Consider the following 20,713-nt stretch of genomic DNA (forward strand, 5'->3'; position numbering starts at 1 on the left):
CATGTGCTGAAACGCAACGTGCACTGCCTATCTCTGCATGCCTCGCGAGGTTTCGCAGTGGAGTTTCAATGGACTGTGGATTCGTGAAGCCCGAATGTCGCAAGCCCGCAGTGCGAATTCAGCGTGCGCGTTCACAAGAGCGGTGAGTGGCGAAAACCGCAGACACAGACATCCTACTCATGAAGACACTGCAGACAGGCGAACTCTGAAGCCTCCGCGAGACACGCGGAGCTGCCTGACACCGTAGAAACATCTGCACTAAAACCAACGGAACGCCGAAATCCATTTTTGCGAAGCGCTCACTAAGGGGCGTTGACTTGCAGATTCACATGCAGTCGAACGATGTCGCACTTCCTTTCAAAAGAGGGTACACATGACTTGCCGAGCAGTAGGAAATCACTGGAGGTGACAGCAAATCTAATCTTTAGTCCATCACAATGTGCGTCGCTGGCATTCTGATCCAAATTCCGCTTGGCAGACAGCGACCGCCACATCGCAGCCTCGAAGCGGTTACAAGCATACCCCGTGAAACATACTGATTTGTCTGCTGTCCGCATTCCCGTCGCGAATCGCACAACGCTCAGGCGTGAACGCCGCCCCACGGAAACTGTAAACAACGAAGTCGAGCGAATGGAGACAAGCGTCCTTCTGCGTGACCTTTATGCCATCGCCGCCGCTGCCCTTAACAAACCCCTAGCCCACCGGCAAACCCACAGTTGAAGCTGTCGAAAGCTTTTTTCTTCCATTTTCAGCGGTACATTTGGTTGACTGTCGCCGCCGGAAGCCGCACCTCCAGCCCTGTCCATCGCGCGCAGGCACAGAACAAAAGGGCGTTCCGCAAAGCAGAAAACACTAAAACTCGAGCACCTACGCCCCTGAAGAAAGGCGTGTTGGCCTGCCGCCAGCCTCGAAGGTGAATCTGAACACAACTGCAGGACTTGCCGGCAGACACAGAACGCGACCCGCGTCACTGAACCCGGGTCGAAGTCGCGCATGCCGCGACCTCCGCAGGTCCATACTCAGAGAGCTGCACATGCCTTGCTCCAAAAAACCCATGCGCAAAAAGGAGCTTACCGCTGTGATCTTCAGTGAGCTTCAACTGACAGCCGAGCCGCGACCTGCGCACACCGGCGGAGCGATGTAACACCATCAACCTAGTACTTAGTGGAGGATACACTGTCCAACCAAAACTACTACCAAGTTCAGAACACCCTTTTCATCTTAACTGATATACATTTCAGCCATGTTACTGTCCTACACACGCCGAGGCACACGACGCACTGAAAAGCCGACCTCAAGCTCCGAACGAAAACACAAAACATGCGAGTGTGCAAGAAATAAGGAAAGTGGCGCCACATCCATGTTCGCCCGTGTGCCAGCAAGCAAAAGCGCCAACCGCCATCGACGCGGCCGCTCGCCGAGGTCGATAGAGAAATGCGCTAACACATGACATGCATTGCGCGAGGAAAAGGTAAAGACGACGTTGAGGAAGAAAACGCACAGAGCGCGGCGCCGCTCGCAGCTGAAGAGGGACACCACTGATATGTGAAGAAAGATGATAGAGACGAAAACACTGCGGAAAGAGAAGAAAATCCCAGAGAAACGGCGGACAAAAGAAGCGCTGACGAACCGAAGGAGAGATACGACGCAGCAGAAGGCAGCGAGAGAGGCAGCCACCACACGGATTCGCGTTTTTTTAAAAACTTCTCTCCACGTACGTATTTGTAGTGTGAACAGCCAAATCCAGCATGTCTTGCTCGTCGTCGTCGGGCTCGGGAAACTTGGAAAAATCCTTCTCCTGCGAATAAAGACATCGTCGTATATTCACCTCACAGCATCTCCACGCTTTCGCCAGCCTGTCGCCAGCGTCTTAACCGTTCTTTCCTGCTGAACGCAGCGAAGCGAGGCGAGCCAAAAAGCAAATGCGGCACCGTGCAGGGCTTAAAAAGGCACCTGGATGGCGGCGCGGACGAAAGCCCCCCAGGAGAGAGACATGCGAAGAAACGCACAAGACGCGAACTGCCGAAGACAACGTCGCACAGACGTGCCGCCAGTTGGCAGTTTCTCTTCGCGTGCCCAAATCGACAGAAAAACGAACCCCTGCGCAGGCGCAGGCTCCGCCAAACAGGCAGCACGCAGGAAAGAAAGATTCTCTCGAAGGATACCAGATTACCCTGATTATCTTTGTTATATTAATACATGGTGTTCAATTGGTTCTATATCCACAATAGTTATCATCTTAACTATGCTCTGTTAATACACTTAACATGATGGTCATGAAAAGCACGAGAGAACTTGGATCCGGTAAACAAAGACCTTCAACATCTAAACCAGTAGTCATTTCTACGTATAACCTAAGAAATTTCTTACGTTCAAGATGACGTGGCAGGTGCTGCATGCACACTGGCCGCCGCATGCGCCCTCGATGCCGACCTCGTTCTCCAAGGCGACCATCAGCAGCGTCTGTCCGGGCTGAGGGAAAAAGACAGAATAGAAAACAGTTGAAGTCCGGACACGCGGAACTCTGCGGCTTCGTGTTGCCAGACGGAAGGGCCCCTTCAGACCGCACCACGAACACGTAGGTGAGAAGGCCTTGCGCCTTCCCCCCCCCCTCCCCCCCACCAAGACATCAGTACGTTTCCGCTCCTGCCTCTGTAGCCTACGGCCCAGAGCCAGTCTTGGCGACGACGCCCCGAAAAGGACAACGAAGGAGACTAGTTCTCACAGATTCTTTCCGTCGCATCCGCTCTCGCGTAAGCCTCTGCCGCGTCTCCTCGTCGCTTACCCTGTAAGTGCACGGCAACTTGGTTTGCTCGTCTGCGCTGACGAAGGTCACTGTGGGGGCTCCGCCGGCTGCCTGGGCTCCACTTGCGCTTTGCGTCGCGCCCTCTGAGGCGCTCTCGCTCGTGGTCTCAGCCGCGGCGCGTGGCGTTCCCTCCTCGCCGTCCTTCTTGCCAAACCAGAGAAATCCCCTTTTCCCGCAAACGGAGGGCTCGCTCTGCGGCGCGGCTGAGAAAAGAAGACGAGGTTGGAGGATTGACGAGGGAAGCGGCGGCACCTCGGAGGGGAGAGACGAAGACAGAGGACGGACGCCAGCCGGGGCTCGAGAGACAGACGAGGCAGACAGGCAAGAATGGCGAGCGCAGGAGCTGCTGGACGAAGTCCAGCTAGCGAAAAGGCGGAGGGCGCATGCACCTTCTTGCTTCAGGGGTACGGACAAAACGGCAAAAAAAGCGCTGGAGGAAGAAGAAAACGGTCGCGCGTTGGCGACCGCAAAAGGAGAGGAAAACGAAGGCGAGCTCGGGGACGCATGCCTCTGCGCCACACCCAAAATCCCACGCACACACCGCGACAACCTTCGGGCTCGCATCTTGATTTTAAGCCGAGAGAGAAAGAAACGCTAAGCGCAAAAAGTGCGGAGGGAGCACGGCGCGCTGCGCGTGCAGGCACGCGCAGAGCGGAACCGGACCGACTGACGCTGTATGCGCTTAAACAAAATATCTGTAGCCGTTGCGTATTTCTTGGTAGAGAAAGACGAAAGCCAGGCACAAGCAAACCGAGCTAGTCCGTTTCAGCGAACAGTGTGAGGGGGGAAGGTGTGGCGAAAACGAACGTAAGGAGATAAGTGAACCAGCGCGTTCCCTCAGTCAGGCGCGTGCGCGAGACTCACTGCCCGACTGGCTCAACAGACGTCATTGAACAACTCCTGGGCTAACGGCCTCCGAGAGAAGCCTGGGCGGAGAGAAATGCACAGCAGAAACGAGCGTGTTCCGCGGAGAGGATGAGAAGAGAGAATACAAATAACGCGTTTTCAGCAATGACGCAGCGTTAATGGACATCACACCAGGCTGTCAGTTTGCGCTGAGCTGTATGTACAGCTGCGGAGGCGCATGAAAGACGAAAGCAACGGAAGAGATGTTGAGATGCGTTTTGTTCACGGGCCTTGTCAACTTCGGTGCTGTAAGTGACTCGCTTGCGGTCACACCGGCTACGAGCGAGGATGTTTAGACTCAGGATCATCGCAAAGTCCTGTCGCAAAGCTGGCCGTCGATGCATGCAATCGTGCACGGACGATGCATTGTCACAGAAACTGAAACTTGCATGGGGGCTTTTCTTCTCAGCTCGGCTTACCATCTTGCGTGCGAGACTCCTTCGTCTTCTGGAGGAAAAAAGAAGCGATTTTCTTAATTAATATGCTCGTCTGCAGGCGTTTTTAGACATCGCGATTCCTTTTACGCGGCGGACCCCACGAGTCGAGTCTCTGCATGCGCTGCAGTGGAAAAAATGCCTTTTCAGTTTGCGTTTTCCGGTCACTCCGGTTTTGTGTGGGTCGTTTTTTCTGCGACTGAGTTGCTGGAAAGAAGCGCTTCCTCCTTCGACGACTTGTGCCGGCTTTTGAGACGCCAACGCTGCCGTCATAGCGGGGCCGGTATCGTCGTGCGCCGCATCTGACACAAGCTCTTGCTCGGCAGAAGGATTCTTGCCCTTTTTTCTGATGTATCGCGGCACCCGAATGCAGCAGAGTCAGCGCTGCTACTCAGCTTCCCACGCGACACCATATTCTTGTTGTGAACCCCTCTCGAAAGCGCCGCGGGCACCTCGTCAATCTGGCTGCTCTTCGTACGGTCAATCCTGCGTTTCACCTTTTTCCCTTTTTTTGTCTTTTGATCTCTATCCACAATCTTCCTTTCGGTTGCTTAGACGTTGCCGCGTCGCTTTCTATCTGTCGCCGCCGGCCTGCATCTTTTTTCTGAATTTTCTGTTCCTTCTTTCGTCCTTTCTTCCGCCTCCGTCACTCGCCTCCTCCCCGCGATGGGGCAGCGCCGCGCGCCCTACAACTCGCGCGCCCCGAAGGCTGCCTCTTCTTCAGTTTTGGCATTTTTCTCCTCCTCTGGCTCATCCGGCTTCGGCCGTCCCCCAGTCGCAGGCATGGTGAGGCGAGGCAGCGGAGGCGCGAGAGGCGCAGGCGCTCATCCGAGAGCCAGAGGGTGGTCTTCGCACGACAATGAAGGTAAGACAGACAGCGAGAGTATACACCCTTCCTGCCCGTTGCTCAGCGCATTGGTTTAGCTCTTCAAAAAATCACACCTGCCTCGCTCTCCCTGTGCTGTCGGTCCTCGTGTCCGCGCCTTGAGCCTGTTTCGTCCACCCGCGATTCTCTCTCGGCATGCATACATACGCCTACACACACCATACACACGTATATACATGTGCATATATATATCCCAACGCGTCGTCGCTGTTCGGGCGACTTAGTCTCCGGTTTGATGTCTACGTTTGCGGGGAGTGTATTCACGTTGCTGCTGCTGCATTTATCCGCCGTCTGAAACTCGCATGCGTAACGGTATAGATCAGTGTCTCATCCTGCGCTGCTTTTCTCTCTCTTCTTCACGGCTATGTGCGGCTGCATGGCGGAGATACGCCGGTGTATGACTCTCGTGCAGCCCGTGCGGCTCTGCTTTTTTTCCCGGCATCGCTGTCTCGCTTCTCGTGCCTTCTAAGACACCGAGCTCCGTTGAGTGAAGACAGACCGAGCGTTGTCTGGCTTGCTGCAGTGGCTTGGCGCCGAGGCTTTGCCTCTATGAAATGTGCCGCTGTGTCGCGTGCGAGCCTCGGCAGCACGCCGTTTCTCACCTGCAGACGGGGTCCGAGAGCTCAGTCATTTGTACAGGGCTCGATTCGTGTTCCGGCTGTCTTCTTCGTCCTGAGGCGGGGAAGGAATCGTTCTGTTGTTGCGTTGCGTTCCTCTAGAAATGCACTCGGCCGGCTCTGCGATGTCTAGCGAAGCCGAGGACGCGGCGCCCTTCCGCCGGAGTGCGTCGTCTCGCGTGCGCGGCGGGGAGAAAGAAGAAGGCTGCTTCGGGCACGAAGAAGCGCTCGCTGAAGGCCTGCGGCAGTCGAAGAAAGCGGTGCTATCGCGAAAGCGACGGCGCCACGAAGAGCGGAAACAGAGGAAGCAAGTGCATAAGGAAAAGCAGAAACTGTGGAAACTGGAGAGGCAGAAAGAGCTGCTCGAGCGGCAGATGAACCAACAAAAAGCCGCCATTTCGGGCCTTCTCCACGCCTCGGGGAAAGGTGCAGGTGTACGTACACCTCCTCACCGCGCGGATGCGCAAGCAAACGATGAGAATAGCGCATCGACTTCAGAGGACGACGCCGCGCCGCGCGTTGCTTTCGGGAAGAAGCGAAAGCTTGCGACAGACGCGTCTCCCTCCTTCTCGGAAGCGGCCTCGTCTCGTTCCGCAGTGGACGTTCGCGGCAGCGTGCAGGCTGCACTGCTGGCGAACGCGAAAGTGGGAGCGAAGACGCGCGCCGGCGGTCTACCAGACGAGACTTTGCCGTTTTCTGCGTCGCTCGCGACGTCAAGCGAGCGGTGGAAGGCCGAGGAAAAGCGCCAGGCTCTGGATGCGGCGGGTCGGCAGCTGGACGCGGAGCTTGCCTTCCTCGAGGCGAAGCTGGGGCTCTCGAAGGGGAAGAAAGACGGAGAAAAGAAGAAGAGACTCGTTCAGGAACTCATCGACGACGGATTCGATGAAGAGCTCCAGGGCCTCCTGGACGACATCTTGGGCGGCAACCTGGGCGAGAGGGGGGAGAAGAAACGCTCTAAAAACATGCCAACAGAAGACCTAGAGGAACGGGAAGATGAAGACGAAGAAGAAGAGGACGAAGAGGACGAAGATGAGGGTGAAGAAAAAGGTGAGGAGGAAGAGGACGAAGGTGAGGGTGAAGAAGGAGGTGATGGAGAAGACGAAAAAGTGGAGGAAGAAGAGGAAGGAGAGGATGACGACGATGAAGAAGAGGAAGAAGAGGAAGAAATTGATGACGACGATGAAGAAGAGGAGGAAAAGGAAGAGGAAGAAGAGGATGACGGCGATGAAGAAGAGGAGGAAAATCAGGAGGAAGAGGAAGAAGAAGAAAAAGAGGAGGAAGATGAAGAAGAAGACGATGTTGAGGAGACTCGAGGCGGCGCAGCGAAGCATGGCTCTCTTTCTTCTCGCACCTCAGCTGCGCCTGAGGGGAAGTATCTGCCGCCTCATCTTCGCCGTCAGCAGGAGGAGCTGCCCCCGGGCGACGGCGGCGAAGAGGAGGGCGAAGAGGAAGACAGCGAGTCTGAGAGCGACGCGTGTTCCACGCGGGGACGCTCTACATTGACGCAAGCGTCCCCCACTGCATCTGCGGTGTCTGCGCAATCCAAGAAGCTCACCAACGCGGCGTTTTCCTCCGCTCTCTCGCAGGGGTTTGTTCAGACCGAAACTCGAAAGGCGCGAGACGCCGGTCGCGCCATTACGCAGCGTCTCCGCGGCCTTCTCAACCGCGTCTCTGAAGGAAACGTCGAGGTCATTCTTCAGCAGATCTCCGGGGTCATCAAAGATGCGCTCGCCCAAGTCAGTTAACCACACGCTTGCCCCTGCGTAGGCAGAGATGAGCCACGCACTTACGTGGCCCACTTGCGCGTGGAGTCAGAGGCCAACACACACATCTCGTGCACGCAGTAGTAGTATCCACAGATTGACTTTTCGTCTGTATAAAAATATGTGTAAATGTATATATATGTAAACATATACGTATATATAGCCATTTGTGTAAAGGACATGAGCGTGCCCCTGCGGCGAGCCTTGAGTTCGCATGCAGGTTTCTGTCTTGACTGTCCGAAAGACCTAGCGGAATGGCTCTCTGATTTCCGCTTCATATCGCGAGTGCCGCAGCATCTGTCTTCAAAGTGCAAACAAATCTCTAGCTACAATTCACAGCCTGTATCCGCCTGTCTTCGCCCCGCTCTCTCTCGCTGATTATATGCATGCGTTGCCGCGTTGTCGGATGCGCCTCCAAAGGCTGCAGAGCTTTTCGCGTCGTTCGCAAAAACATCCTCCTCTCTCCGCTTTTGCCGGGCATTATCTTTACCCGCCGCAGTCGAGAGTGGCCTCGTCGCACCTCGGGGTGTGCGTTGGCGCGTTTGCAGGTTCTCGCGTCTGCGCTTCCGCAGGCGAGTGCGGCTTCGTGCGCATGGACGCCGAAGGACGTGCGGAACTTCCGGCAGGCGCAGGAGTTTGCGTTCTTTCGCGAAATGAACGCGGCGCTCGTTGGGCTGCTCACGCAGAGCATGATTGAGTCTCGCTTTTCGACCGCGTCGCTCATCGCCACGCAGACCGCGCTCTGCTGCGGCCTGAGCGCTCTCTTCGACGGCGCGCTGTGCCGCGAGTTCCTCTTTGCCCTCGGGCGCGCCTTTCGCAAGTTTTTCCCGCGCGCAGTGGCCTCCGAGTCGCGGCTGGCGACCTCTGGCGACGTCGAGGACGCGGCGGGTGAGCCCGTCGAGTTCTACGTGCGCCACCTGCTCACAGCATTTTGCTTCCTCTTCGACTTTGACGTCTTCGAGCCTGCGGTATTCCTCGGGATGCTCCAGCGCCTCTCAGAGCGCCCGCCAGGCGCCGACGCCGCGGGCCTCGGCGAATTCCAAGTCGAGTGCCTCTTGCTGGTGCTGCGTCTGGGCGGCGGCAAGCTGCGAAACGAAAACCCTGCGCTCTTCAAAGAGGCTTGGGCCTCCCTGATGAAGCGCATGCGCGAGGGGGAGGCCGACGCCGCCGGCGCGCTGCCCGCAGCCGCAGAGGCGCAGGAGGGGGGGGACGCGACCCCCGACGACGGCCGAAGCCGCGCGGAACTGAAGGCGAAACTCGCCACGCGGACTGCGCAGACCTTCAGCGAAGAAATGCGCAGGAGACGCGAACAGGAGCTGGAGAACGAAAGCAACAAAGGTACGCCTAGCCGCCTGAACAGGGGGGCGAGGCGACACGTTTCCTCTGGCTCACGAGGCCTCGTCGCGCCTGCGAGTTCTTTCGTTAGCTTTTTTCAGTCTCATGAACGGAGCTACAGATTAGATTGTCTCCGCACGGTATTTAGTGAGCGAATACTGAAACGTATCCAGTGTAAAGCTTGAGTGTAATCCAGCGTTACCTTCCGTGCTGTTATGTTAACCCAGCAAGATTCATTGTCGTCGATATTTCGTCGACACTCAAACGGGAGTCCTCTTCGAGGAGATCCTCTGTCGTCCTGCAGACGCGGCGACTTCAGCGTGTGTCGAGAGTTCAGTCCTCCTGGGTCTTTGCTTGTCGCTTTGAATCGCGTTTCCCATCTCTTTTCTCTCTTCGCAGGCCGTCTGCATTACCTCGTGCGCGAGCTGGAGGAGCTGAAGAACAACAAAACAAGCACCATCCACCTCGCCTCGCGGGCCTCGCAGGAAGCAATGAGGTGCTGAAAACCGACTCAACTGCCCGCCCCTTTCGCAGAGCTCACGCGGCTCCACAGACGCCTCTGCAGCTCCCATGACATGGGCGACACACATAGTGCCCTAGTCACATATGTATATATATATATATATATATATATATATATATATAGAGAGAGAGAGAGAGAGAGAGACTATACATGTATATCTTTATGTAGATATATACATACATATCTATGTACACGTTTGTATGTCTATATATGTATGCATTCCTGCTGCAGGAGTGTCCGTCTACGTGCCGTTGCGTGCTTATTTTCGAAATATGACTTCTTTATTTGCGAAGGTGGTGCGTCTGCGGGCCTGTGGCCGCCTCTGTATACGAGGACGATCGCGAGCTGGAGCAAATGCGGCTTTCCACTTCGATGCCTATCCTGCGTCGTGCGTCGCGGGTTCGAGCCTGAGCCTGAGGCTCTGCAGAGGCGCTCTCTGCGTTTGATCGCCTTTGTGTTTTTGTTTCCTTCAGGCGCTGGCTGCAGACGAGCGCGTTGCTGTCGCAGTCCCCGTGGCGGCAGTGCGCAGGCAGGAGCGTCCTCGTGAGCGTCGCCTCGTGGAAGGAGCTTGAGGAAGGCGCGCCAGCCGCTGGATCTTCGCCCTCAGCGGCGCAGTTTCGCTCGGCAACCAGGACTGTCTCTGGCCCGGCGGAGCGAGTCGACGTCGCCAAACAGCTCGGGGTAAAAGGCGCGACTGACGAGCGGAAACTTTTAGAAATTGCGACGAAGCTGCGGTGCGTCCCCAGCCTGCAATCCCCGCAAACAACTTGTCGCTCGAGGCGTCCGCTGTCGAGGCCCTCGCCTTTTTTGCAGCGCCTCGCTAAATATATATACTTATATATAGACATATATATACATATATTCATGCATACGTACCTCGTGGATGTACATACATATATTTATATATATTTAAGTATATATGTATATATATACTTAAATGTATATGGAGAGTTGCGGAGACGGATTGGGAGATTTTGCAGTTTTGTGGAGGCTTCGCGTTGTAGAGGACATGCATATTTCTTGCTTGAATATATATCTACGTAGCCAGATATATTATGTATGTATATCTATTGCTCACTCGGTGTATACGTATACATGATTTCGTAGATATGGATACTCTTTTAGGTCTGGAAGGATGTGTGCGGTCTTTGGCAGTGGGCGGGAATCGCAACTTTTTTCATACCGACGTTTCTTGCTGCAGAGAGTTCCTTCTTGTCTCGCCTCGATGCATGCATGCGGGCAGTGAATGCCTCTTGCCCTTTTGTGTCCTTGCGTTTTTTCAGCTTGCACTCAGAGGAACAGAAGAAGATCTTCGTGGCGCTGATGTCTGCGAACGGCCTTAAGGACGCCGTCAGCCGTCTGCTGCGGATTATGCCTCGCACGAAGCAAAGGAAGACTTTTGTGAGTTTCAGAGTCGCGCTCCCGCGCTCAACCGTTCAGGCCTTGCACGCCTGTGTTCGCGCATCACGCACGCATTCATAAATTCAAAGGCGTTCTTGCAGAGGCATGGGCCATCGATGCACAGATGACTGACGAGTGCACAGGGGGCTCACGCGTCTCTCTCGCTCTCGTTCTCTCTCTGTGTCTCTCTTGTTTCTCTCTGTTTCTCCCTTTTTCTCTCTGTTTCGTTCTCTCTCTGAAGCGCGAGCACTGTCGTGCTTTCTTTTTCCTTCTCTTCTCGTCTTTCAGGCCACGACTGCCGTCGCGGTTGTGCTCCACGTGGCACTTCAGGAGGCGGTCTTTAATCCGTTCTACGCCCTGCTGCTCGCGTGCCTCTGCGCGCGCTGCTCCTGCGCAGCCTGGGTCGCCGCGCCGAAGGAGGCAGACAGCGCCAAGCCGCCGCTGGCGTCGCCGTTTGCGTCGCTCAGCCCGACGCAGCGCGGCGCGCGGAACTCTGGCGCAGGCGCGGAGATCCGCGAGGGCTGCAGCTGTTTCCTGCTCCCCGAGAAGGAGGGCAAGAACTTCAGACGCATTGTGCAGCGCGGCCTGGCGGCGCAGAACTCCGCCGCCCACGGCTTTTCACTCCGCCGGCTCCTGCATCTCGCGCGGCTCGAGGCCTTTCTGGTGAGACGCGAGCGAAAAGAGGAAAAAACGTTTTCTTCTCTTGTGTCGGGTCGCGCGGAGACACGCCGAGCCGATTCGGGCGTAGAAAAGCTTAAGAAGGAGAAGAGAGAAAAAAAGAGAGGGAGACTAGGGGAGGAAGAAGAGGACAAGGCGCGTGCGGTGAGAGCAGAGCAAAATCCGAAGCCAAAAACGCCGCGCCTCTCACAGCCAGCCTATGGAAGAATTATGACGGCTATCCGAGCAAGCGTCTTCGATTGAACAGACGAGAGTTTGTTCACTGGCGCCAGAGGAGACGGCTCCTGTCAAGGCGGCTGGCTTCTTAGCGCTCTGCTGTGACGTCCTTCATGTTGTCGTCCCTCTTTCTCCGCTTTTGCGTTACATGTGCCGCAGTTGTGGCTTTCCTCCCGAGTTTTTGATTTTTTTTCTCGACTTATTTGTTTTTGTTGTTTCGCTCAGATTCGCGTGGGCGTCGTTGAGCTCCGTCTGGCGCGGTTCATCAACTTCGAGGGCGAGACAGGGAAGGCTGGGGGGCAGATGCCGCTCACGGGGAAGCTCGGCTTCTTTCTCAAAGAGGTAAGTTATGGTTTAAAAGTTGCGAAACGCAAGAAATCCGTGGCCTCTGCATCCTCTGCATGCCACAGTTGACCGTCCACGAGCCACGTCTGTTTTTTCTTTTCGATTTTCCTCATGCGCGACTTCCGTTCCCGCTTGTGTCTGCCTCATCTGCGTGGCTGTCTCGCCTGCCTCAATCTCTTCCCGCTTGGAGTCCTTCGCCGCAGGGGTTCTGCTCTGCGGAAACCCTCCCCTTCTCTCGCTTCTTCTTTGACGCGTTGCCCTTCTCCTCTGTGGGGGTGGTTTCTAGGTCTCTTCACACGCTTTCGAGCTGCCCTCTCGTCGTTCCCCGTGCGTCAGCCTCCCTCTTGGTATCTCTCTCATCATTCGGCATCCTCGCGTGTCGATTGTTTTCTCCTCTCGGCTCGGCTTGCGAGTCTGTCCCCCCCCCCCACCACCGCCTGTCTCTGTTGTTGCTTTTAACGCATCCTCCATCGACCGCGGGGCGCCTGCGTCTGTTTTCTGTCTTTCAGCTGTGCGTGCAGCTCCTGTGTTTGCCTCAGTTCGCGTCTGTGCCGCTGCCGGCGCCGACCTCAACGTCTTACTCGCCGCTGTTCGCCTTTCTCTCTCTCTCGGCGCTACCGGATGTGCGCGAGGCATTTCTCGTCATTCTTGAAGACGTGCTGCTGGCGGAGGCGCGCGCGGCTGAGAAGGGCGCGCGGAAAACCCCACAGAGCGCGAGTGGTGACTGCCAGGCAGGGAAGAAGGGCAAATGCGCGCGAGTCCCTGGTGGTGTATGTACACCGCTCTGCGGCCTGCGCGAGGAGACAGTCACGCGCGTGATTCGATTCATGCAGAAGCAGAAGCGATTTGAAGACGACGAGGACGAACAAGCCTACTTTGAGCCGTGACCGCCGTCGCGGAGAAAAGAGATACTCGCGGAACAAAAACAAAGCAGAAGAGATGAAATCAGGCGCCCGACGGCGAGCCGCGGCGAGAAGAAGGGTAGGAAACGCCTGGCGCCGCCTGCTAGGCAGCTGCGTTTGAAACGACGACACCACACCATCATTCCCAAGAGAAAAAAGTCGCCGAAGAGAGTGCAGGTCAAGGAGCCTTCCGTACGCGCCAAGCGAAACGTCAAGTCAAAAAAACAGAGGCATATGACAGCGGGTCGACGACGCGGCCGCGACAGCGAACCTTCTCATAAAAAAAGGGGACGAAGCCGAGCCTCGCGCGGTTCATTCTAACTCTAGCGGAAATAAGAAGAACGCGCGTCTCACACTGCGAGAGAAAACGCAGCGTTCAGGGTTTAGGGTTTGCTAACGGAGGCTCGTCGGACTTTCAGCGGGGCATGCCGCATCAAGTTTTACCTCTTTGCCGTTCGCTCGCTGCGCGGAGAGCAGAATTTATTTCCGTCGACGCACAAGAATTCACTCCTTTCGATCTTCGTCCGGCGTCTCAGCGGTCTCTGCTGTTTTTCGTTTGTCTTCACTGCCGCAGCTGTCGCAGCGACCGTTCGGCTTTGTTTGAGATCTGACTTCTCGAGGCGAAAATTCGAAATAGATTTTCCAAAAGTTGGCAAGAAATTTCTCGTCCCGCACTTCCGTTACGCGTTGAGCCCTTATGGCCTCTGCGCGGAATTCACTTCTTTCAGAATTTCTTCTGGCGATCCAAGATCACGAGGATAAACTACAGACGGTCTACTAATTCATATCGACACGCACAGACTAGTAGGAAAAGTGATGCGTATCTCCCTCACTCTATCTAGAGATCGGCACAAAAAAACATGCTTGCTCATGTATATATACATATGCGTGACGTAGGTGCACATTTGTTTAGAAGCATACATATATATAAATATATATGTATATGTAGGCTTATAAGTATATATATATATGCCTGAATGGTCAGCGTAAATTCCATTTTCTCCTTTTTTCAGCGCTGCGGAAAACCAGCTAGAGAAAGAAAGTTCCGCTTCACCGTCCAGCCGTATCGTGTTCGCTCCGACCCTTTTCGCGACGTCTGTCTCTGCCTGCCTTGCGGCGCGGACGCTTCGCTGTGAGATGAAACAGTCAAACCTTGATAGAACAATAAATGTAGTATTTTTAGAGAAGTGAGCTTTACGTGTAACGTCGCATTCCGACTAGTGTTTGCGAATTCTGAGCGCTTGCGTGCGTCTTTGCGAATTCTGTTCAACAATCTTTATCAAGTGAGCTGCACAGCAAGAAGCGTCTTTTTACTCATGGCGGAATTGAACGAAATGCAGAACAACAACTTGTAGAAACGCCGCTAACCTGTCTCTGAGTGGGGGACGTGCACGCGCTGTGTCTGAGCCTCGTTTGCTTTCTTTTCAGTTCGAGGGCGCCGGGGCTCTAGCCCTCTCGCTCTGGAAAACGTCTCTGAATCCCCCAGAGTGAATTCTCTGCCGCACAAGCACCTTCCGCGCGCCGCCTCTCCCTTCTGTCCCGTCGAGGCCCCTACCATCGTTTTCAGCCCTCTAATCTTTGTTCTCCGCTTTCTCCTTGTCTTCCTTTTTTCTTTCTCTCTCTGTGGCGCGCCTTTCGCGATCGCGTTTGTCGCATGCAGCGTTTGGATCGAGGGCTTTCTGTCGCGTACACTGAGAGGCTGTCGCGCGTCCCTTGTGGCCTGTGTGTGCATCTTCCCGTCGTCAGCTGCAGAATTCGTCTTCGAAGACGTCGCAGATGTTCCTGAAGAACCCGCCGATGACGCGCGTGAGGTCGATGAGCTCCGCCTTGAAGACGTGGAGCCTGAGGAGGCCGTCGCCGCCTCTGCAGAAGTCCTCGGGGTCGAACGTCTCGGTTTTTTCCTGCAGTAAGTCGAGGCTCCTTTCGAGCTGCCCCTGGTGATACTCAAAGAGGTGTTTCTGGTGCGCCTCGTGCCAATTCGCGAAGTAGCCAAACGCATACGACCATTTGAGGATGCGACGACACTCGACGATCTGCTTCACGGCGTCCTCGAGAAACTCGACTTCGGAAATGTTGCGCAGACTCCGCTGCAGCAACACCCGCATCTGCTTGTTCACCTGCGCCATCTGCTTCTCCGCTGCCACTCGCTGGCCGTGAGAATGCGCCCGGTACCTGTCGCGCGTCAAACCCCCGCACGCCCCCGGGAAATGTGAAGACGACAAGCCGAGGCAGCTCCGACAAAAAAACCACAAAAAAGCCGGAAAAAACGTGCTCGAGACGAGCGCAGCGAGTCGCGTATGGGGGGGACAGCCGGCGGAGATTCGCGAACTGTGCGATTCGCCGAAGAAAGATGGAAACCATTGATATACTCGCGAAATGCCTAGGTAACTGTTATGTATATCGCCTGTTTCACTTCTTTAAAAGCTCTCCCTCATAGAGTTCCAGCGCGCTGTTAAGATGTATTTTCATCACAAATGAATAGACGTTCCCCAGCGCAGCCTGATGCAAACGAATGGAAGGAGACACGTCGAGCGGTACGAGCCCGGCGGCTCAAAGACGAAGGTCGATCTAGTCAAACGTAAATACCCCGCGGCAAAGAAGTCTGAAGACGCGAAGATGCTCAGAACGGAAAGTAGACTGTAGGTGCGCATGCGTTTCGTTTCGCTGGCGGGCGCGTCTGACCTCTCAAAGTAGTGTGCGTATCGTTCGAGGGACTCCTTCGCTTTTTTTCGTTTTTCTTCGTTGGGGTCGGGAGCAGTTTGCTCGTAGACGTTGCAGCGGTAGAAGTTGCTCGTTTGGTGCTTGCTCCAGTCGCCGAGACAGAGCCAGCAGAACTCGAATCCGCAGCGGCACGTCATGTGCATGCAGCCCTGATTCTTCTCGATGGGTTGGCGGCACCTGGGGCAGTTTTTCGTGTGGACGAGGATCCAGACCATGTTGTCGGCTTCACTCTGGTTCTTCAAATTCCAGCTCCGAATGAACTCACAGGGCACCGGGCGATGCGGCTCTTCGCCGCAGTACAGACAGAAGCGAGCGCCGCACGCGCAGCTCACGTCGCCGCCAGGCAGTCGCGCGGCGGCGCGCGCACCCGACGACGCAGGCGACTCCGAGGCGCCACCCAGCGCGGCCTGCGAAGTCTTCGGTCGCGGGCAGTCCGCCCCCGCCCGCGAAAGTCCTGCGCGCGCCCGCGCAGATGCGGCTTCGCCGCACACGCCTGTCGAGGAGGAAAGAGAAGCGGGAGAGGAGGAAGAAGAAAAAGAGGAAGAGGAGGAAGAGGAGGAAGAGGAGGAAGAGGAGGGAAGCAGGTGAGGGAGAATGGTTGACTGCGTGTGAGTGATCTGTTCCTGGAGGAGTTCGACGGCATTGGGGCATCCAGGCGCAGGGCACCAGCTGAACGCGGGGTGGCGCTCGACTAAAAGCCGAAGCTGGAAGTCGCGGAAACGCTCAAAACTCTCCGCAGACACAAAGCGCCGCCAAAACGCGTCGCGAACAACCTCGCCACACTTATACGACGGGCACCTGGAAAACAGGTCGAAACACGCACGCAGAGTTGCACGCAAGTCGCTCGGTGCGTGTCTCTCTCTGCGCAGCGCGGCAACGCAGGAGAGACTGGAAGAAGTGCGCAGTCTCGAAGTCCGATTTAGACTGGAGAGCTATATTCATGCATATATAGATATAGCCATATGCATAGGTGTAGAGGGATGTGCAGGGCGCGTGCGCGCATGAGAAGGGAGAGAGAAGAAATGAGGTCGCAGCATGAAATGCGCCGCAGGCAGACAGAACAAAGGTGTCAGTACTCGCGATGCATTTATGAAGAAGCACATGGGGAATGCAGTCGGAGTCGAAAGCCGCGAAGCCGCAACCAATAGACCCTCCTCCTTCCGCTGCGCGCGGCCTCTGCGGAAGACGCTTTTCCACACACCAACAAACCCTGCATTTAGCAGCCGCCGACGAGATCTTTGATCTCGAATTCATCTCAGAAACTTGCCAAAAATATTCCTATTTCCACCCTTGTTCGTCCCGCACACAGAACAGAGACACAGGGTGATGCTGATACACCAGAGAGAGAAAAGCGAATACCATCGCGGAACTCGAGTTCACAAACTGCTCACCGTTTGTCGACGGCGTTCTTTGGGCCTTCCAACAGCGCCGCCTCGAGATACATCCGCCAGCACCTGAAGAGAAGAAAGAACTCTCAACTCGCCTCGCTCTTCAGGCGAGGAGGAAGCTCAAGATTCAACAAACGCGAACTCCCTTTGCCCCCCGTCCTCCTCGCTCTTCTCCTCGCGAAGCCGAGCCGATGCGTCTCTTTGCTCGTCTAGAGCCCTGTTTGCGGAGACTGAAACCGCGCCACGCTTCACTGAAAGGAGACTCACTCGCCGCGCGCGACGCCACCCCCGAACGCGAGTGACGCCGCGACAGCCACGCTAAAGCAAAACATCCCTTTTCTCAAAAAACACACCTCCCTCGCAAACACGCTTCCTCGCAAGAAACACTTTCCTCGTTGCAGGAAGGATGAACTCAACGCCGGCGAAGCGGCGCAGCTGACAAACTCAAGCGGGGGGGACACGCCTGCGCGGCGCAAGCTGCATCTCTGCAGTTCTCTTTTCTGCGCCTCGCGGAAGCACAGCCTCCCAAAGGCGCGCCACGCCCTCGCCTACTCGTTTGAAAAACGATGACCGCAAGGCAGCGCGGAGCTCTCGCGCAGCGGCACAACTAGCGTCGTAATAGGGCACTCAAACATCTCCCCCCCCGCGTCCTTCGCAGCAGACGCGGCGGACGCCTGGCCTTCGGAGGGCACTTGATCTTCTGGCAGGGGAAGGCGCGCCTGCAGAAGAAAACACACGACGCGCGAGCCCGTGAGGCGAAGAAGACGCGCGCGACAGAATGCCGCTGCGCGCAGAGAGACGCTCACGCCACGCAGACAAGAAAGGTGACATGCGCGCCTGCAGGCAGTTTCACGTAGATGCACGAAGAGGCGAATGCGCGGGTGAACTGGGATGCAGAAAGACGCGCCACCGAAGCGAGACAAGGAGAGGGCCTACACACAACGAAAATGACTACACGCACGTTAATATACATATATTTGTGCATATGTGTTCGTCTATGTATGTATATATATGCACGCATATATATATATATATATATATATATATATATATATATATATTGTGAGGGCAGTGACTGTGATTATAGGCACCAGGGAGGAGCCTCTGCTCGCGGAGAGGTGCCCGTCTGCCGAGCGTGATGTCGCGCGGCAAAGAGGTCACGCGAAAGACAGAGAAGGACAAAAACGCGTTGACCGGCGCGCAGCTGAGTGAGAGTTCGGGCGTTTGAGGGCAAGCCACAGATCGACGCACGAGGAGATCTCTCACTTTCTTTAGAACGGCGCTGCGTTCGGAAAACCACTCCTGAATGAGGTCGTCTGCGTGCCAGCGGTAAGTTCTCAGAAGTAACCTGCGTTTACATAAATAAAATCTGCATGGAAGAAACCTTTGAGCGCGACAAATACTAACACACCTGTGCAAGGCAGATGCACCCAAGTCATAATTGCATATATATATATATATATATACGTAGATATATATATATATACATAGAGCGAGAAATATATACATTCATGTATATACAGCTACATATGCGTACATCTACATGTACATGTATATGCGAGAGCGAGACTTCCCCAGAAACGAGACGAGACACGCGGAGAAAGAACGGAAGGAAAAGTAGGACAAAATCTGTGAAAAATAGAAGAAGCTTCCATCTGCCTCGGGTCGTAGGACAGCGTCGCAACACAGAGGAAACGTCAGACTCGCTGGATATATGAGGAGAAAAAGTGCAGAGCGGAAAAAAAGACTCACGCAGCGACTTCTTCGTCTACGCCGAGAAGCTCAGTTGATTCCTGCAGGATCTCGCGCATGCGCGCCCACAGTTCGTCCGGCGTGAGCGCGCGAAACGGAAGCTGAGAAGCAAGAAAAGAGAACGACAAAAACAAAACTCGCATCCGAAACGAGAGCAAGAGGCAGGAGTCGCAGTGTGGATGGGTACAAGGACGCATAGCACCGAAGACTCTAACACCAACCGACGCAGAGAAGAGACGACGGTAACGCAGCGGATGAAAGATAAGAAGAAGGGAACGACGCGGCACCTGCAGCCACTCGAAGCGCCAGGGTGACAAGGTCGTGAAGAGAGCGGAGAGACAAGGAAATGCGGAGAAAAAGACGCAGAGAAGGCGACGCCTTAGTTCCAACGTCGCGAGCACCTCAGGCGTGCCAGCGTGCAATCGTGAGTGCAAAAAAAAAAACTGGCTAGCGAGAGAGCTGCGGCCTTTTTTTGACGACGGTCCCTTCTGCGAGAAGAAAAACGCATTCTCTCTTCACATTCTTACCTTTCGTTGCTCCATGGACTGAACTTCGGCCGCCGCGAGCGTCTCGTCCGCCAGGTATCCTTCGTCTTCGTATACGTACTCCGAGCAGAGATCTTCATCGTCGTCTTCCAGTTCCTCTGAGCCTGACGAGAGTCTTCGCCGCGACGCAGCGCCGGACGGACTCTCGTCATCGCCCGCAGGGCGCGTCTCGCGGCCTGCGGCTCCCTCGGCACCCGCCATTCGCTTTTCTCTCGCGCTTTCTTCTCCTCGCAGCGTGGCACGGCTGTGGTCTTGCTCCGCGCCCGCGCTTCGCATCTTTAACGAGAAACTGCAGCGCAGAAAAAAAGGTGCGCAGAGAGAGAGAGACAGATAGATAGAGATAGAGATGTGTAAACAGAGAGAGAGAAAAAAAAAAGCTGAGAACCAGCTGACGAGCGAGAGGAACCGTTTCCGCGCCTGAGCTGAGCGCAGCGCGGCGTCGGCAACAAGCAAGAAGGCAAGAAGAAGATGAACGAGTGCAGAGAGGAAAGGCACAACGGAAAAAAGAAAGCCACACGACAAAAAAATTAGACGAAGGACGCGCGCGGGACAAGACGAGGAAGAGACGAGGGGCTGACGAGAGAAGGAACTGCGCATAAAAAAACCGCAACGTGACAAGAGGGCGCGGGAGCGGTCAACGCACGACTTCAGTGGAAAAAGTCAAGAACGGGAAAGAGAGAAAAAACAACTCTGTGCAGAAGAAAGGAAATAAAGAGGAAGGTTTGATGCGAAGTGTGCGCAGACCGGCATTGAGGGCGAGGCTGAGGAGCCTGGAAGAGCGTAGAGACTCTGCACTGACGCACACCTCCGAAGAGCGGAGAGTGACTACAAGAAGATCAAGCAGGGCGAGAAAAAGCTGCCGAGAGAACAGACGCGCATGCGCCTAAAAAACACAACGGCGGAAACGCGCGGCTGGTGTGCATGGGAGCCGCGTACGAGCGCAGCTTGAGAAAAGAAAGAACCGTAAAAAAGACAAAAATTCGGAAAAAAGGAGTCATGTGGACAACGAAGAGCGGAACAGCGAAGACGAGAAGGCGAGAAAAAGAAAAAGGCATGCGATGTGTACGGGACGGAGACGGGAAAAAGCACGCCTTGGGAAGGAAAAAAAAGAGAAGGCCCCTTGCAGGAATTTGAGGGAAATGACGCGAGAGAGAAGAGCAAATAAAGAGATGGAAAGAGAGAGGACGAAGGGAAGAAAGACAGAACACGCGAGCGAAAAAGGGAGAGACAGGAGGCCAGAGAGGAGCGACGCGTGACGAGGCGCAGCGCCTCTCTCCTCCGCGCTGCCGCCAATGTTGAGAAAGAGCTCACAAAAAATATGAAAGAAAAGAAGTGAAGAGACTCGAGAAAACAAAGCAGGAAGAAGGAGCTCGAGGAGGAGACCGAAGCGCGCAAGGCCCGTTTACGCGAGACGGCGAGCTCCGCCCAAGTCGCGAAACGCGTAAGGAAAGGCGCGGGTGAGCGGAGAAAAGACGACGCGCAGCAAACCACTTCC

At 55.3% G+C, this 20,713-nt stretch overlaps 3 protein-coding genes across 3 annotated transcripts; 1 reads left to right on the plus strand and 2 right to left on the minus strand.

Moving 5' to 3' along the window:
* Positions 1 to 748: 748 nt before the first annotated feature.
* BESB_036980 (putative ferredoxin) lies at positions 749 to 3,370 on the minus strand (the record flags this gene model as incomplete). Its single annotated transcript, XM_029362284.1, has 5 exons — positions 749 to 798; positions 1,075 to 1,118; positions 1,719 to 1,798; positions 2,371 to 2,472; positions 2,786 to 3,370. The coding sequence occupies 5 exons, from the start codon at positions 3,368 to 3,370 to the stop codon at positions 749 to 751; spliced, it is 861 nt and encodes a 286-aa protein (XP_029221249.1).
* Positions 3,371 to 5,753: 2,383 nt separating this feature from the next.
* Positions 5,754 to 12,797, plus strand: BESB_036990 (uncharacterized protein; the record flags this gene model as incomplete). Its single annotated transcript, XM_029362285.1, has 8 exons — positions 5,754 to 7,385; positions 7,961 to 8,750; positions 9,147 to 9,243; positions 9,744 to 10,004; positions 10,554 to 10,671; positions 10,960 to 11,334; positions 11,791 to 11,907; positions 12,420 to 12,797. The coding sequence occupies 8 exons, from the start codon at positions 5,754 to 5,756 to the stop codon at positions 12,795 to 12,797; spliced, it is 3,768 nt and encodes a 1,255-aa protein (XP_029221250.1).
* A 1,757-nt stretch (positions 12,798 to 14,554) lies between these two features.
* Positions 14,555 to 19,494, minus strand: BESB_037000 (ARIADNE family protein; the record flags this gene model as incomplete). Its single annotated transcript, XM_029362286.1, has 7 exons — positions 14,555 to 14,984; positions 15,495 to 16,331; positions 16,925 to 16,987; positions 17,474 to 17,640; positions 18,188 to 18,269; positions 18,674 to 18,774; positions 19,201 to 19,494. 7 exons carry the CDS (start codon positions 19,492 to 19,494, stop codon positions 14,555 to 14,557), a joined length of 1,974 nt encoding a protein of 657 aa, XP_029221251.1.
* Positions 19,495 to 20,713: the final 1,219 nt, after the last annotated feature.

The sequence above is a fragment of the Besnoitia besnoiti genome, chromosome II (assembly GCF_002563875.1).
Source record: "Besnoitia besnoiti strain Bb-Ger1 chromosome II, whole genome shotgun sequence".
Taxonomy (NCBI): domain Eukaryota; phylum Apicomplexa; class Conoidasida; order Eucoccidiorida; family Sarcocystidae; genus Besnoitia; species Besnoitia besnoiti.